General features: G+C 38.6%; 2 protein-coding genes and 2 long non-coding RNA genes across 17 annotated transcripts in view; 2 read left to right on the top strand and 2 right to left on the bottom strand.

Annotated features, from left to right (window-relative positions):
• Positions 1 to 2870, top strand: part of LOC122534409 — a 6434-nt gene extending 3564 nt beyond the window's left edge. Inside the window, exon 3 of the mRNA XM_043665034.1 lies at positions 2111 to 2870. Within this exon, the coding sequence (XP_043520969.1) occupies positions 2111 to 2301 (191 nt within the window). The 3' untranslated portion in view covers positions 2302 to 2870. The remainder of the gene's footprint in view (positions 1 to 2110) is intronic.
• Positions 414 to 2114, bottom strand: LOC122534411. 2 transcript variants are annotated; one of them, XR_006307888.1, is made up of 3 exons: positions 1316 to 2114; positions 839 to 1212; positions 414 to 755 (listed from the first exon to the last, which is right to left on the bottom strand). It is a non-coding gene; the product is annotated as an uncharacterized LOC122534411 (long non-coding RNA). The 2 variants fall into 2 exon arrangements; XR_006307887.1 differs by having other exon boundaries at positions 414 to 1212.
• Positions 2871 to 3096: 226 nt separating the features above from the next.
• On the bottom strand, positions 3097 to 14312 carry LOC122534406 (transcriptional repressor p66-beta-like). 13 transcript variants are annotated; one of them, XM_043665021.1, is made up of 9 exons: positions 13784 to 14312; positions 10457 to 10525; positions 9783 to 10063; positions 9436 to 9661; positions 9057 to 9363; positions 8751 to 8816; positions 8024 to 8457; positions 7648 to 7949; positions 3097 to 7559 (listed from the first exon to the last, which is right to left on the bottom strand). In XM_043665021.1, exons 1-9 carry the CDS (start codon positions 13789 to 13791, stop codon positions 7303 to 7305), a joined length of 1950 nt encoding a protein of 649 aa, XP_043520956.1. In that variant the 5' UTR covers positions 13792 to 14312; the 3' UTR covers positions 3097 to 7302. The 13 variants fall into 13 exon arrangements, with proteins under 13 accessions (XP_043520956.1, XP_043520957.1, XP_043520962.1 ...); XM_043665022.1 differs by having other exon boundaries at positions 9783 to 10060; positions 13784 to 14311; XM_043665027.1 differs by having other exon boundaries at positions 9783 to 10060; positions 14046 to 14310.
• Positions 10483 to 13624, top strand: LOC122534413. The gene is made up of 3 exons (XR_006307890.1): positions 10483 to 10527; positions 11476 to 11482; positions 13532 to 13624. It is a non-coding gene; the product is annotated as an uncharacterized LOC122534413 (long non-coding RNA).
• Positions 14313 to 15123: the final 811 nt, after the last annotated feature.

Here is a 15123-nt window from a genome sequence, read left to right as displayed (position 1 = left end):
TTTTATAGAAATTATAATAATCAGCATCTAACGCGAGATTAATTAAAAAACTATGTATATTAACATAATATAGCTCCTTTAAATAACACAATTTTTTTCTGCAGAATGATTTCCATAGAATTTCATCCGAAATGTAGATATTTCTGTAAATTCATAATATTCAAATCTGTCAGAGACAATCGTTTTATAGAAATTATAATAATCAGCATCTAACGCGAGATTAATTAAAAAACTATATATAGTAACATAATATAGCTCCTTTAAACAACACAATTTTTTCTGCAGAATGATTTCCATAGAATTTCATCCGAAATGTAGATATTTCTGTAAATTCATAATATTCAAATCTGTCAGAGCTATATATGCATATACACAAAAATATCATATGACGTTTTACTTAATTAAAACACCTGCCCAATTCGTCGATAACAAACAGTGTGCTGCAATCAGACGAGTTCACACGAATGTCAGGTCAATTCGCTCGTTCATCGTACCTAGAATTATTCCAATTTCGTAAAACTGGCAGACAGTTTTGAAATAGAAAATCGAGAGAAACGTATACTTTTACCACGCATGTCCTTGCGATTCTTTTTCAAGAGGGAACTGCCTCTAACGTTCGCGATCATTTGTATCGGCTGAATATCCGTGTCATCTTGCGTTCCTCCTTTCACCGTTCAACAATCAGAGCAACAAATGATTTAACGACTGGATTATCATTACACGCATAGTCTGACCAAACCTACTAATTATCTCGACTGGAATTTATGTAACAAAGAAGAAACTAACGACTTGCTGAATTTCTTGGAATATTTATTTTTCTTTTTTTTTTTCTTCTTACCTCTTTTCTTTCTATATGTCGCTGTTTTTTGCGGGAGAGATGCGAGAAATATCTTTGCGTGATGATCTTGCTGTTGAATTAATATCGATCAAGTCAGTTTTAATCTTGATTTAAATTAAATCAATTTCAATTAAAATCAGCCTGGCACAGAATTTTTACTGAATTAAGAATGGAAAATTAATCGAATCCTTATCGGTGTCTACATACCCGTTAAAATTTGCGTTGACGCATAATAGCCAAAATTTTCAACTATCTCGCGATACATGCGTATCCTGTTCGGTCTTCTAATTCATTTGAATTACTTACTGGTTGCCGTAAAAAAATGTTCCAACAGCCAGATAACAGATATTCGACTTGAGTGACCTTCTCCTATTCTATGAATTAAAAATAATTTCATTTTACTTATTAAGATAGTGAATATCGCGAAGATTGTGAAAGATGTAGCAAGTTGAATTATACCGCAGGAAAAATACGCACGTGTGGTGTGTATGTGGACGATACGCGATACGCTCTGCCTCTGTGTCTCTCCTTTTCCCCCTCGTTGCATTACGCTTATTTAACGCAAGGTGTCGAGTGTCTTGTGATGTAAGACGTTGCGTAGAGGAATCACAATGGATCGGTATAGTCGTGATGAAGGAACAGGTAAGAGAGTACGGCTTAAATCGAGAAATCACTCTCTGAAAGAAGATCATAGAAAAGATGTAGCATTGCAATAAAAATAATCGATGCCTATCGGTCTGTTCCGAAATGTTATTTTTATTATACAACGATCATCTGTGTCCAGCAAGCAACTTGTGACAAGTCAATCACTGTTGAAAGATATCTGCCTCTAAATATGCCCGATACTTTTGACAATATAGTTATCTAAATTCAGCGAGTGTAAAAATTAACTAACACGTAAATAAGTAGACCGAGACGCGTGCTGGCGTGAGCTACTGGAGACCGGTAATAATTTTCAGAAAAATAGTGTCCTATATTTATTATCGTAGAAAACTCATTGTATCTCCTCGCGACAGAAACTGTCATTTACATGACAAAAATTAATGAATATTTTTATAAGTTAAAAAACATACGTATCCAATTGGTTGTCGGGTTATTTAAAAAAAAAGTGGAAAGTAAGCGACGTCAGCTGCCTCGCGGGATTTTCCCCCCATTTCTTCTGACAATTTTATACTCTATATTTGTACAATTCGTTCGTTTGAGAATAAATTTGAGAAATTTTCATCTAGAAATCTTAAGTTAATTCTTTTCGTTTCTGTTTCTTTCCCCCAGGCGACTGTTACTGCTACAATTGCGCCGCGGCTGGTCCTGAATTATGGGCATCCTGCTGCCGTGAAAGCTTGCGGTGCTGTTCACATCTCGCGGCGGCCTGTCGAACTTGCGACCATCCGACGTTGTATCCGTTTTGCTCGAAGCACTTTAAAAAATGTCTGGTCGAATTCAACGAGAAAAAGCAAAATTAACATCCGTTTCCCTGTAACGATATATTGACATAATCCTCGTTTCTTGCGTCGCGTTCAACTCAATATGAAAAAAAAAAAACAGTTTCGTAAATAGTTTCGCGAACCACTCTACACAAACGATACTGTCCAAGCTTCGAACTAAAAATAATAGAGAGAATATTATGACAAACGAGACGATACGTTGCCTACGTGGATGCTACAACCGTGACCGTTTGTACGCGTGATACATATTCACGGAACAAGAAAACAAAGAAAAAAAAAAAAAAAAAAGAAAAGAAGAAAAGAACAGGAATTGAAGTTCGTAGAAAACGAATAGCGAAGAAGGAGTGAACTTCACGTCGGCTAACCGAATCGGTATCGTATGTATCTTGCATAAGTTGAAAGTTTTACGCCGAGTTTCTAAATATAGCGCTTATCTTTTAACTCGCTAAACTGGTCCCTCGAGAGTCTCAATTTTTTTTGCCACGTTACATTTCGTTCGACTAGGACGCAGCGCAAGAAACGAGAGGAAATGTGCCGCGATAAAATCGTACCTGAGCTTCGCTTCGTTTTCGTTGTTATTCGCGTTGAAACGACGTTGTGGAAAAAAAAAAAAAAAAAAAGAAAGAAAGAGGATTCGTCGGCAGAGGGAAGAAACAATGGAAAAGGGAGGCCGTTATATTGATCCGACATTGATCCTCGTTAGCTAAAGAATTCGACGATGAGAAAACGTACGAGGTCCCTGTACACAGAAAAAGAAAAAGAAAAAAAAATCAATAAAAAGAAAAGATAATAAGAACAAAAGGAATGTCAGAGTTTGTAATGACGAAATTCTTGAGCGTTCATAGGTCAATGTACAAAACATAGTAAAAAATTAATGGTACCTCCTAAAGGCTAAACGATCGCAGGCCATTTTAAATCCGTCGCTTCTATATCTCTTAACGATTGTTGAGAAGGTGTACGAGTTTACGCGAGCGACGAGACAACAACCAACACGGACGACAAGTTCGATAAATTTATAACGACATTTACAAAATGTCTGGTCGAAAATTTGGCAACGCACACGGAAATAACACAACGCTTGCTTCGTGAAAATTCTTCTTTTCGACGGATTTGTTTTCACTTATTTTTTTTTTTCTTTTTTTTTCCCTTTACATGTAACATTAAAAGCTGACAACATTTTTCGAGAGTACAAATAATAAATCATCACTCGAGATACAATCATTGATAAGCTTTATTCGTGTAGTCTCCAGAGTATTCGGTAAACTTTTTTTTTTTTTTTCGTTTGTTTGTTTCTTTGTTAAAACTACTAATCCTATAAATTGTGGGGGAGGGGGCAGAGATTCTCGTCAGGTAGCCAGACTTAAAGATAGAATAATACGAATTTCTTTTTTTTTTTTTTTTCTGTTCCTAGACATAATAATTTCCATGGCGCGCTTAGAAAATCATTTTTGTACATTATCAATTTTTTGTTTTTGTTTTTTTTTCCTTTTGTTTCCGCACATTTTTTTTTTTTTTTTTTCCCAAACTGTTTCATATCTTCTGCATCCCCACGAAATATCGGACCTCGTTTTCGTTTACACAGCATTTTATTTCTTTTTTTCCAAATACCTTATATAGAATATTATTCCGCGATGCTCGAAGTTCTATATTGCTTCACCTATGTGTCAGATCGAAACTCGCACTCGTTTCGTTCTCTTTGTTTGTTGTTTCTTATTCCGTGTATTTCACACTACCGCCCTGCCATTGCAGTATAATTTCTTTTCTTTTTCCATCATTTTTTCTGTTTTTTGTTTTTTTTATTTTTCTTTTCGTGTCTAGAATATAAAATTATACTTTTGCACTTGGGAGTGCTCTCAGTTCTTAAATCAGCACCATGCAGAGGTGAAAGACAAGACTAGAAAGGAAGATAAGGAAGAAACGTATTAGTTGCTTTTTTTGTTTTTTTCTTTTCCATTTCTTTCGTTTGCGTCATTTCGTTCTTTTTTTTTTCCCAAATATTCGTCTTGCGTTACTGTATGAAAAAAATGCAATGCAATTGTTTTGAACGTTCTCCCATTTCTTTTTTTTTCACGTAAGGTTCGTCACTCAGAAGAATCGCGATCGACGATCAATTTATTCATCAATCGAGTCATCAATCACGCGATTTTTGGCAGTCGTGAGAGCAATGATGCTACGCGCGCATCTTCACGTTTCTTTTTCCTTTTTTTCAAATCAAATAATACAGACATGTCACGAAGGAAGGGAGGCTGGCGAAGAAAAGTAAATATCTAATAGACGCATGAACGTGATACTAGCAATAATAAATATAATAATAAATCTCGATACGTAAATATCGATCACAAGTTAGATCACACGCTGGACCGCTAAATTTTAAGGTATTTATATTCTACATTCTACGCAATAAGTTGATCGTTATTGCGCAAAACATAGCATACGTAGCCAAAGTAAAATTAATTCTAGAATTAAATGAAATATTTGAAAATCTAAATTCAAAATCTCATCGGGTCATCCGTGTAAGATTTAACGACACTGATCTAGTCTCTATTTTTTTTTTCTTTTTTTCTTCTTTTTTTGAAGCCTATAATAAAACTTGTGAGATTAAAAAAAAAGTGAACACATATATACGCATGTAATTGATAACACATAATTAAGTTAAAATAGATCGATCGTATGTTATATTGTGCGTTAAAAGACCATGCACTCCCTCCTCTTCGCGAGTGATCATGACAATGAAACATGAATAAGTCCACTTTTTTTTTTTTCGTTTCTACATTTTTTCATATTTTTTTTTTTTTTTCTTTTTTCCTTTTCTTTACGATCAAGAGGATGACAGCGGTAGCGGTCTGGCAAAAATGACAATTGACAACGATGACATTACTTCGATTCTCTTACACAAAAAACACAGATTTTGATCTATTATGCGATCGATAGACTTATTACGGTGTACATGTATATCAAGTATGAGTTCAAAATCTATCACGTAGTACAAAGAGAGATTGATTATGCTATTTTTAGTTTATTAACTTGTATCATATACCGAGAAATATCAAGACTACAGTTAACTATATATTTAGTGATTCGGAAATTGTGTCCAAGATCAATTGGTTAGGCGGTAATCAATGAAAAATCAGATTGTTCAAAAGTGGGGGTGGTAATAAGTATTGCTTGGGATGTGTGCCGGAGAGATTTTGTTCCTTTTTTTTCTTTTTTTTTCTTTTTTTTTTTTTTTTCTTTCTGTTTCCAAACTTGTTCTTTCTTTCTTTTTCTTTCCTTAGAGTGCAGATAAAGATTTTTCTTCAGAAGAGAGAATTTCATAAGAACTCGGCGATCTGCCATCGCTTTTTCTCTGCTTTCCTTCAAGAAATACTTCGGGTACATATAACCTGTTTAGATTCATTAAATATTTTTACATCAACGTGACACATGAAATCAATCGCGCTATCATTAATAATTTACACCATTGTTAACAAAATTTTTTTCCTTCTTTCTTCTGTTTCTTTTATATATATACATATATGTGTGTGTGTGTATGTGTGTGTTTGCATGCTAACGCGTGTTATGTATATGTGTGTGTATGTGTGTGTTCATACATATACATATATATATATTTTTTTCATTTCACGCCTCCTTTTTTTTACTTTTTCCTTTTTTTTCTTTTAAATACATCTTGCATTAAAATGAATCTGAAGAAATTTTATTATGAAATTGTTTCTTTTACGACTTGTGCGCGAATGACACTCGTGTCACTCTATTTTTTTTTTTTTTTCTTTTTAAGATACTGAATGCTCATTCTCTGTCCTTTCGCAATGACAATAAAAAACAAAAAGAAAAAAAACGAAAAAACATTACTATCACACCCACATTCGTTTTTTGCTATGTCAGTGACGTACATTTTTATAAAGATCATTTGTTTCTTTTCTTCTTTTTTCCATTTCCTCTCGTCAGTAGTCTACAATTTTCTCTCTCATTCGCTCTTGCTCTCGTTCTTTCTCTTTCTCAATTATTATAACTGTCTTAAAAGTAGTCACAGTTTGAAAGACAAAAAAAAAAAAGAAATAAAGAAATATACATAAAACAGGTACCGCCGATGGTCAAAAAAAAAAAAATTATTCAAACTAGCGACAGAAGTTGGCGTAACTATAATATATGAATGATTCCACTTTTTTTTCCCAACATTGTTGCTTTACACTACATGCTTATGCGTATTCTTTACCCTTCTCTTTCTCACTCGCGTTCATTCGTTCATTCTCTCCCTTTCCGATTATCTCTACTATCGTGGATCAACGAACTTTTTTATGATCACGAACACTTATTACTGTCCTTAGTGCCTTATAAATGTCCACTTGGTTCTTTATGTATATATAATATATATGATGTAATAATTGAAGTAATTATATTCAATTATGTGCGTCCACGTTATTATGTAGTTCAACTGATTGACATTCATTTATTATTTCTTCGTAGTATTGTTAATATCAACATAGGGTAATGCGGAAAAGAAGAAAACAGATATTGCTCCTTCCTGAAAGAGTAACCAATCAAAAAAATCTGTTCGTTTTCTGGCGTTTGGGATAAATTGTGTGTGTCATTATTTCACTTTCTCTCTCTTTGAAACCACCAAGGAAATTACGAAAATTATCATTCGTATGTTATAAATGAAAGTTTAGGATGTTCGAGACGATAAAACATCGAACCCTCTGGGTAACAATCAAGACTCACTCACTCACACGTCTATGTATATTCACAAAATGAAAGTTAAAATCCATTCATTTTCACAATAAGTGTCTGTCCCATTGTTCCAAGTTTGAGCTTCACGTTGTAAATAAAGATATCAATCTTACAGGATTGATACATTATTCTAAAAATGTCATGAAGATACGACTTTCACAATCCATTGAAATCTTCATTCGGTACAATGTGGCAAAAGAATATGAGTATCTTTTCCTCTCGATATTCTTCAACACAACTTTCGCAATTTCATTTATTTGTATTCATTGGTCGGTTTTTAAATGCGTCTGGTTACGTCTTCCAATTATGCGGATGAGCTCGAGGTGGAGCCTGGTTACCCTGTGCCTGCGATGCTTGCGACGGAATCATATCAAGCAAGTATTGACGTTGTAAATCTGCTGCTTGTCGTTGTAATTCTGCCAGGCCTTTTCCACCAGCCTGCGCCATTGCTAGTTGATAAGGATATAATATAGATGTAAATGGTGGCATCATGTGAGCTGGAAGAGGTTGATGAGGTGGTAGACCTGGTACTGGATTTTTTGCCAGTTCTGAAATTACGTTTCGATTACAATCGATTACGTATATTTTTCTTGTGCGATATATGAATTTTTCAACAGAAAAACATTCGAAAATTACCTCTGAGCAGTTGTTGCTGTAAAGCAGCCGCAGCAGCATGATGCGGACTGAATTTTCCACTTTCTGCCAATTTGACAAGAGGATGTTCTTGTAATTTGGGTGCTGGTGGGGTTGGCGCTAGCGTTGGTGCCGGTGGAACTTGTGGTGGAGGGGCTGGTGGTGTTGCTACTCTTCTTGTAGGAGTAGCCGCTTTAGGAACTGGTTTAGGAGCTGGTGGATCTGGACTTGGACACGCTGCTTGGGCCAACCTTTGCTCTATTTCTTGTTCCTGCTGTAGCGCTTTCACAAACGCTGTCTTTAACCTTTAAATATATGTATATCGTTATGTTAGTCGTCTTAATAAAATATATTGCTGATACTTTTACTTTATACATACCGATTAGTATGTTCTGCTTTGAGAGCCTTTTTAACATTGGTCGTAACGCAATGTTCACATATGACCCGAGGATCACGACCAGCCGGAGGTCTTTGAAATGTCGCATGCTGCCCTCGTGGACCTTCTTTTTTACCGCCGGTTACAGGTTTTTCCCATTTCCACACAGGTGTGAAATCCGTTTTGCATTGAGTGCACTCAAACGGTTCCGGAGGGGGTGGGATAGCGGGTTCTTTAGTGATAAAATCAACTACGTGCTCCAGACCCACCAAGTATATGAATTCCGTATTAGACGGATTTGGCACAAAGTGCATCTCCGGTGGTGGAGGTTTTGGAGGCGGTATTTGTAACAACGTCTTCTCAAGTTGTTTCCTTAAAGCCAATTTAGCAGCTGCCTGACGTTGTGCCGGTGTCTGATTATCATCCCTTGGTCTCTCCTGCGATTTCAAAAAATAGATATTAGATGTACAAGAAAGAAAGTTTTCGATAAATTCGTTTGTGAGTTCTCTATAAAATAAAATATTAATGTTGCAAAAAAAATACAAGAACAAAAAGAGAAGAAAAAGAGAAAGAAAGTCAGGAAGGAAAATGGAAGTGTAAGTGAGTTAAATATAGAAACAAAAAATGACATGATGGTTAGGAAGACAAAAGAAAATCGATACTTAGTCGGCATTTAATAAAGAATTAGATTGACAAGAAACTAAATATATACTTTGACTAATGGATATACCTGTTCTGAAATCACAGGTGTGCTTAAGGATGTTGTGGTTTTATTTTCTTGAGGTCCAACAAGCAGCTTTGTGTTTACGAAAACACAATTATGGTTATTTACATAATTTACAAATAATGTAAACAAATATTTGTAAAATATTATATATACGTAAAGTACAATACTTTTGAATAATATTCAAATATATGTATTCAATAATATATATATATAATTGAATATTATATAGATATAAATATATAAAGTGCATATATATATATATATATATATATATATATAAAATAAGTATATATAAATGATATCTTGTACCTTACTTACTTGATGTGCTGGAGTGGGTGTTGGATCTTTTGTAGACCTCTCAGTTCTATCTGCAGGTGCGTGATAATTTGATACATTGGGCGTTGCACTAGGTGGCCTACCTCTAGGATGAGGTGGTTGTGGTATGACCATGTTGGGTGGCATTCCAGTACTAGAAGTAGAACTCCGTCCAACTGTGGGTGGTAATAACATTCCAGGTGGTGGTGCGTGTAAACTACTACTTCTGCTAGGTGCAGGTTGTCCTCTGAGCAAAGGTGGTGGTGCCTTGCCTGTCCTATGACTGGAAACAGGAACGTTACTTCGATAATCGGACGTAAATATATTTTTTATTATGTAACATTTATACAATGAAATTAAATTAGAATATTACCTGTGAGGGGCTGGTTGTACTGTAACCGGAGGAGGTAATTTACTTGGAACTTTGGGCACAGAAGCAATGTTTTCCTTCAGTTGTTGAGATTGCCGTAATTTTTTCAATAATACCAATTTCATTTCCTCATATCTAAGATCCTCCCTTAATTTTCTGAGTGTTCTTTCACGTTCTGCCAATTCGTCTGATGATAATTCTTTTATCGGAGGCAAAGGAGGCATATCACCTAGAAATTTTCAATGTTATTAGATATATTTGTGCATGAGAGCAAATACATCAAGTATCGAACTATTGAAACTAAACTGAATAGTTAAATTATAAATAATTATACTATTTTTATAATTAACCTTCATCACTGTCTGCATTTCCATTCACATAACCATTTATTCTACGCTCATCAGGACTTTCTGCATAACTTATTTCAATTCTAGGTCTAAGATTACGACGTGTTTTCCTATCATCCCCAGACTTAGGAGCCAAAATGCCTCTTGCTGCATTCTGAATGTTACGTGCTTCTGGCATGTTGTCCACATTAGGATTCGAGGGAAAATGAACACCTAAATCTAATGGAACTCCTACATCACCAGAATTAACTGTGATCGATGGAGAATTTCTCCTGCTACTGCTGCTGAAAACACACAATAACAATAAAACTGATATTACCAATGACAAATTCTAAAATGTAGTAGAAACAATGTAAAACTGTATACATTAAACAAAGGGTTAGAATAGTAAAGAATCATTGAGAAAAGAACAATTCACTTTCATGTAAGAACTTGACATTACTGACAAGAATCTGTTTTCTTTAAAAGTTAGGTTATCTTATGGATGTTTATAACCCTCTAACATCTAATTTTTGCAACCAGTAACCTCATTTTACAATTATAACAAACATAGACAATAGCAACTTAACACTAACATAATTCTGAACCATGTGCCTAATGTAATGTAATAATGAAATTATGAACAACAGAATGTAAGAAAAAGAGAGGGAAAAATGTGCAAGTCCCATTCAACTTACCTAACACTCAAGTCAACAACCGCATCCCCGTCCAAGTCCATGGCTTCCATTCTTTCAAATACAGGAGCTCTGTAAAAAAAAAAAACACATACACGGGTGCTTATTTATAAATCACTTTTCTCAGTCAGTTCGCTTTGCACTTTTCGATTCAATCGATTTGCAACGACACGAGCGCATCGTGGGTTTGCGAGAAACCTGGGGAGAAAAAAGGAAATAGGGAAAAGGAAAAGGAAAAGGAAATAGGGAAAAGAAAAAGGAAAAGGAAAAGGGCGAAAGAAAGCATACCACAAAAGAAGAAGCGGAGAGCCTGGCGAGAGCGGCGAGACAGACAACCAATTCCGCAATGTCGAACGATTTCAAAGCGAATACGAGGAAGACTTACAGATCCGCGGAACAAAAATAAATTTCGAGTTACCGAAATCTCTGTTTCATGTGCGCCGAAGGAGCATCGTGCTCTCCGCTCGTCCGCTTCCGAGGTGTTTCGGACACAGCGTCTCGATTTGCAAAGGGCGCAATCACATCACAGGTAGAAATACAAGGAGCACCACCGATCAACTACCGCACACGATAGTGAAATTCGCGCGATGAAAAGGTCCATAATTCGTGTGTGTGGTAACTCGTCGCAAGGCGCATCGGCCGATGTCCACGGAAGCAATGTCCTAACCTAACCTCCCTCCGTGGTATTCAAAGACGTTCAAAGGAAGAGAGTAGTGTATATCGGTTGCTCGGGATTCGTACATACACAAAATGAGGATATTGGCGCGCTTTGCTCTGCCGCCCGGTAGCACTACGACGATAGCCGCGTGTATGCTCCCCCGTTTGATCTTCTCGCCAGAATGCTCGCCACGAAGGAGAAATCCGGTGGTGCGGCACGAAAATCGAAGAATTGAATTTGATGCTTCGGAAGTAGCGTCTCGGCACAATGGCAGCTAAGCGTAGCGGTACAAGACCGAGGGGAAGGGGGAGAGGGAGGGAGAGAGGACGGAGTGCGAGGGGGGAGGGGTGCCCTGTACTGCGAGGGGAGAGGTACGGTCGCACATTAATTATTTCTCCTCTCACCCCCCGGCGACGGTCTCTCTACCCCCTACCACACGAGTCAGCCACTCACCCACACAAGCATCGGCATCGGGGGACACAGGGCTAGAAACCAATCTCTCTTTCTCCTTTCCTCTCGCACTTCTTTCTCACACGATCTCTCCTCTCTTTCTCTTTCTCCGTCTGTCTGTCTATCAGTACGTCCGTACGTCCGTACGTCCGTTTGTCCCTCTATCTCTCTCACTCTCACTCTCTCTCTCTCTCTCTCTCTCTCTCTCTTTCTCTTTCTCCTATTCGTTCTCTCGCCCTGCGGATTTTCCCGAATTTCGTCTCCGTACTTCTCTCCCTTTCCCCCGCTGCTCCCTCGCACCCTTATGCCCTACGGGAAATCGATTTTTCGACGGAGTCCCCACTGCCAGCCTTTCGCGAGCGGTGGAGAGGGGGAGGGGGGGGGAGGCAAAGAAGGAGTTTGCAATGTTTTTGCAACGTATTTCATATCGTCCACGCATCTCTGTAATTACTATTGTATCAAGAAACCGAGCGCGACCTCTAGGCAACGGCAACTCCATTATCTACGTACGCGTTACCTCCATTGGCATTAGTTCTGGCGTGGATATGCCGAATTCTAACGAATCGTGATTGATGTATCCCGAGGATTGGCTTCTTGCGACTGGTTTAAAATGTCGCTATCCCGCACGAGATAACCTTAGATCGTCCTAATGGCGAAGGAATTAACTAGTTCACGGAGTTTCTCTCGGATCTCCCGCCTTATACACTTTCCAGATCACGTGACACAGTACGGGGATCTCTAAGCTCTTGAATTTATGTCACATTTTTTCATTCACGTTTCATGGCTTTGCCGTTTAATAATAGAGAAATTGGGTAGTGTATGTGTATATGTATGTATATAGATAGATAGATAGATAGATAGATAGATAGATAGATAGATAGATAGATAGATAGATAGAGAGAAAGAGAGAGAGATAGATTTTGTGTGTGTGTGTGTTGAGCATATGTAAATATAATCAAATATAAGATAACGATTTTGCTCGTATATATATATATATATATATATATATATATATATATATATGTATATGGTCTTTCAAAACTTTCCAATCATAGATCATTACAAAAATTCTCCGTCTCTACAATTGCTGTTCTCAACCATGAATTAAACAGATGTGAACCAAGCATGCACTGTAGTAAAGTCCCTGAAATAATAGACGAGTCTGAAGCCGACCTACGACAATTTTTGATCTGCTTCCTAACCTAATAAGCGTGTTTCGTCGTTGTAACAAACCGACTCATCCTCGAGCAAATTACTCAAAAACGAAGTGTATTATTCGAGCTGAGAAACTGTCTCTTATCGCTTACATCTAAACGATCAAGCACGTGCGAACGATTTAAGTAGTAAACGTAAAAAACAGCAACAATTAGATATTCTACATTTTTATTCTGACCGCGTTATTCTGATATCTGTTGATCATCAATAAATATGTTAGAATTCATAATAGAAAAATATTGTTCGGTGATCAATGAAACCAAAACTACCAGAATAATTCCAAGAATTTACAAGTTTTCATGAAAATTTTTGGAATTGGAGAAACGACACGTTTCTAGAAATTACTTTTGTAATCTTTCTTTCAGATATACAAATAAAGGCTCGTTTGTCCTAGATAAAGGCACGTTATATTCTTCGCTTTGATTGCAGCATTTCGTTTTGATTTTTCCCGTGGGATGAATCCCTGTGCTTAGATGGTCGGCGAGCATGGCGTTAATCAAGCGTACAATTGAAAATACCGGAGGCCGAAGTGTCGAACGAGAGGCATGCATAAACGCTGACTGGCGACGTGTGACGCTAGCTCGCGCAACAGCGACACGCGACTCTTTATGTTTCCGCGTGCACAACATATTTGCCACTACATTGATAATCGCACCTTCTCCGAGGGAACCGAATGCACACGGAGTGTTTTGACCCCCACACACGCCTACGCCTCCCGCGTTCAGGAAGGCAGCAACGTACCTGAGAGAGAGGAGGTCAATGGAAAATGTTGGCCCTAACTCGTGAAATCGACCTTGTGGCGAAGTCAGCCGATTTTTCGCAGAGAGAAATGGACGAGCAATGAAACGGGTTCAGGTAGCCGGGGCCAACAAAGACTAGGCTGCCAAGAGGAAGCCAGGCAGGCACGCTGTTAGGTAGACAGTTAGGCAGGCAAGGCGATCGCTTTCCACTCCACTTCACTCCACTCCACTACGATACATTATTGCTCTATACTATCGCTTACGTACAATGACATGGCGCACACGACATACCGCAGTCAGTGTACGCATACACTTCACTTCTCTCGAGTGTATCTCCCTATGCACGAGCACACTTCACCGTCTCGCGCGATCATACACGCGCGATTTCCGCGCGTTTCCGTGATACGTTTTCGCCTGGCATAGCCGTGCATCGTTCTACCATGTCTTTCGCCTGCGGCTTACTTTCAATTGCGGACTTTCAGCTCCGTGTTTGTCACAAACACGAGAGAACATAAAAATACGTACGTACGCGCAGACTGAGGGAAGGAGAGCCTCCGTTAAATGGACAGGGGATGACGCGGATGTCGGTGGTAACCGCGAGAACGATCGTCACCATACGCGAGTCCCAGACACCAACCTTGGGCTGCTACCTTCCGCGCAAGGAGAAAAAATTCACACCGCCTCTGCGCAAAAATTAACGAGAGTGATTCAATATGGCGGCCTTGTCCGCCGTTGATGTCTTCCCCTCCTCCATCGCTCGTTTCGCCGGGCATCGTCGCCGTCGTCACTCCCCTGCCCCTGTCGCTGCCGCTGTCTCTGTCTCCGGCATCGGAGGTGTAACTCCGTCGCATGCCGGGCCAGGAGCGAGAGGTGGGGGAGGGCGGGGGAGCTCAGGGTGGAGGGACGGTGGCACCGATGGTTGAGCGGGAAGGATGAGAGGCAGAAGGGAGGTAGACAGTGGATCTTGTCGCCCCCGTTGGCCCCCGGTATCGTTTGTCGGGAAAGCGCCGCCAGCTACGGGGCTTACCGGAAGCACCCCACGGACTTTGTAAATGCGCTGCGAAAGGGGCTTGACAGTCGTCTAAACAAATCCACGTGCTTCTGCGCATTCCCTTCTCTTTCGAACCTGCACCGGTAACCGCCAATCGGGCCACAGCCACTGCGTATTGGAGGGTATTTCAAATCGAACCGCGCTCGACTTTACAACGTCCACGGATCAGACTTCACCGTTCGCTATGGCCACTTATCATCAACGATATATGGTTGTATTCTTTTTAACTTTAAAAAATTCCAAATAATGAGATAATTCTCTAATGTGAGATAATTCTCTACACAGATTTTGCGCGTATAGGTTACAACTTTCACGCACGGAGTGAATCACACTTGTCCCAAGACAGAAGCTGAACAGTTTGACGGTTGTATTATTATTCTATTATCCTTGTCGTTAGATATCGATAATTGTATACACTGAACCTGAGAAAAAATATGAGATATATGAGATATACGATAGATAAGAGGCAAACGAACGAGCTGGTGTAAGAAATTGAAAGATAACGCTTTGAAGCTTAAATTCTCGTCGGCGAAAAACTTTTCAGAATGGATGTACT

The sequence above is a fragment of the Frieseomelitta varia genome, unplaced genomic scaffold (genome assembly GCF_011392965.1).
Source record: "Frieseomelitta varia isolate USP_RPSP 00005682 unplaced genomic scaffold, Fvar_1.2 scaffold_591, whole genome shotgun sequence".
NCBI lineage: Eukaryota > Metazoa > Arthropoda > Insecta > Hymenoptera > Apidae > Frieseomelitta > Frieseomelitta varia.
Note: the sequence above shows the minus strand (reverse complement) of the source record. Positions and strands in the feature narration are given on the sequence as shown.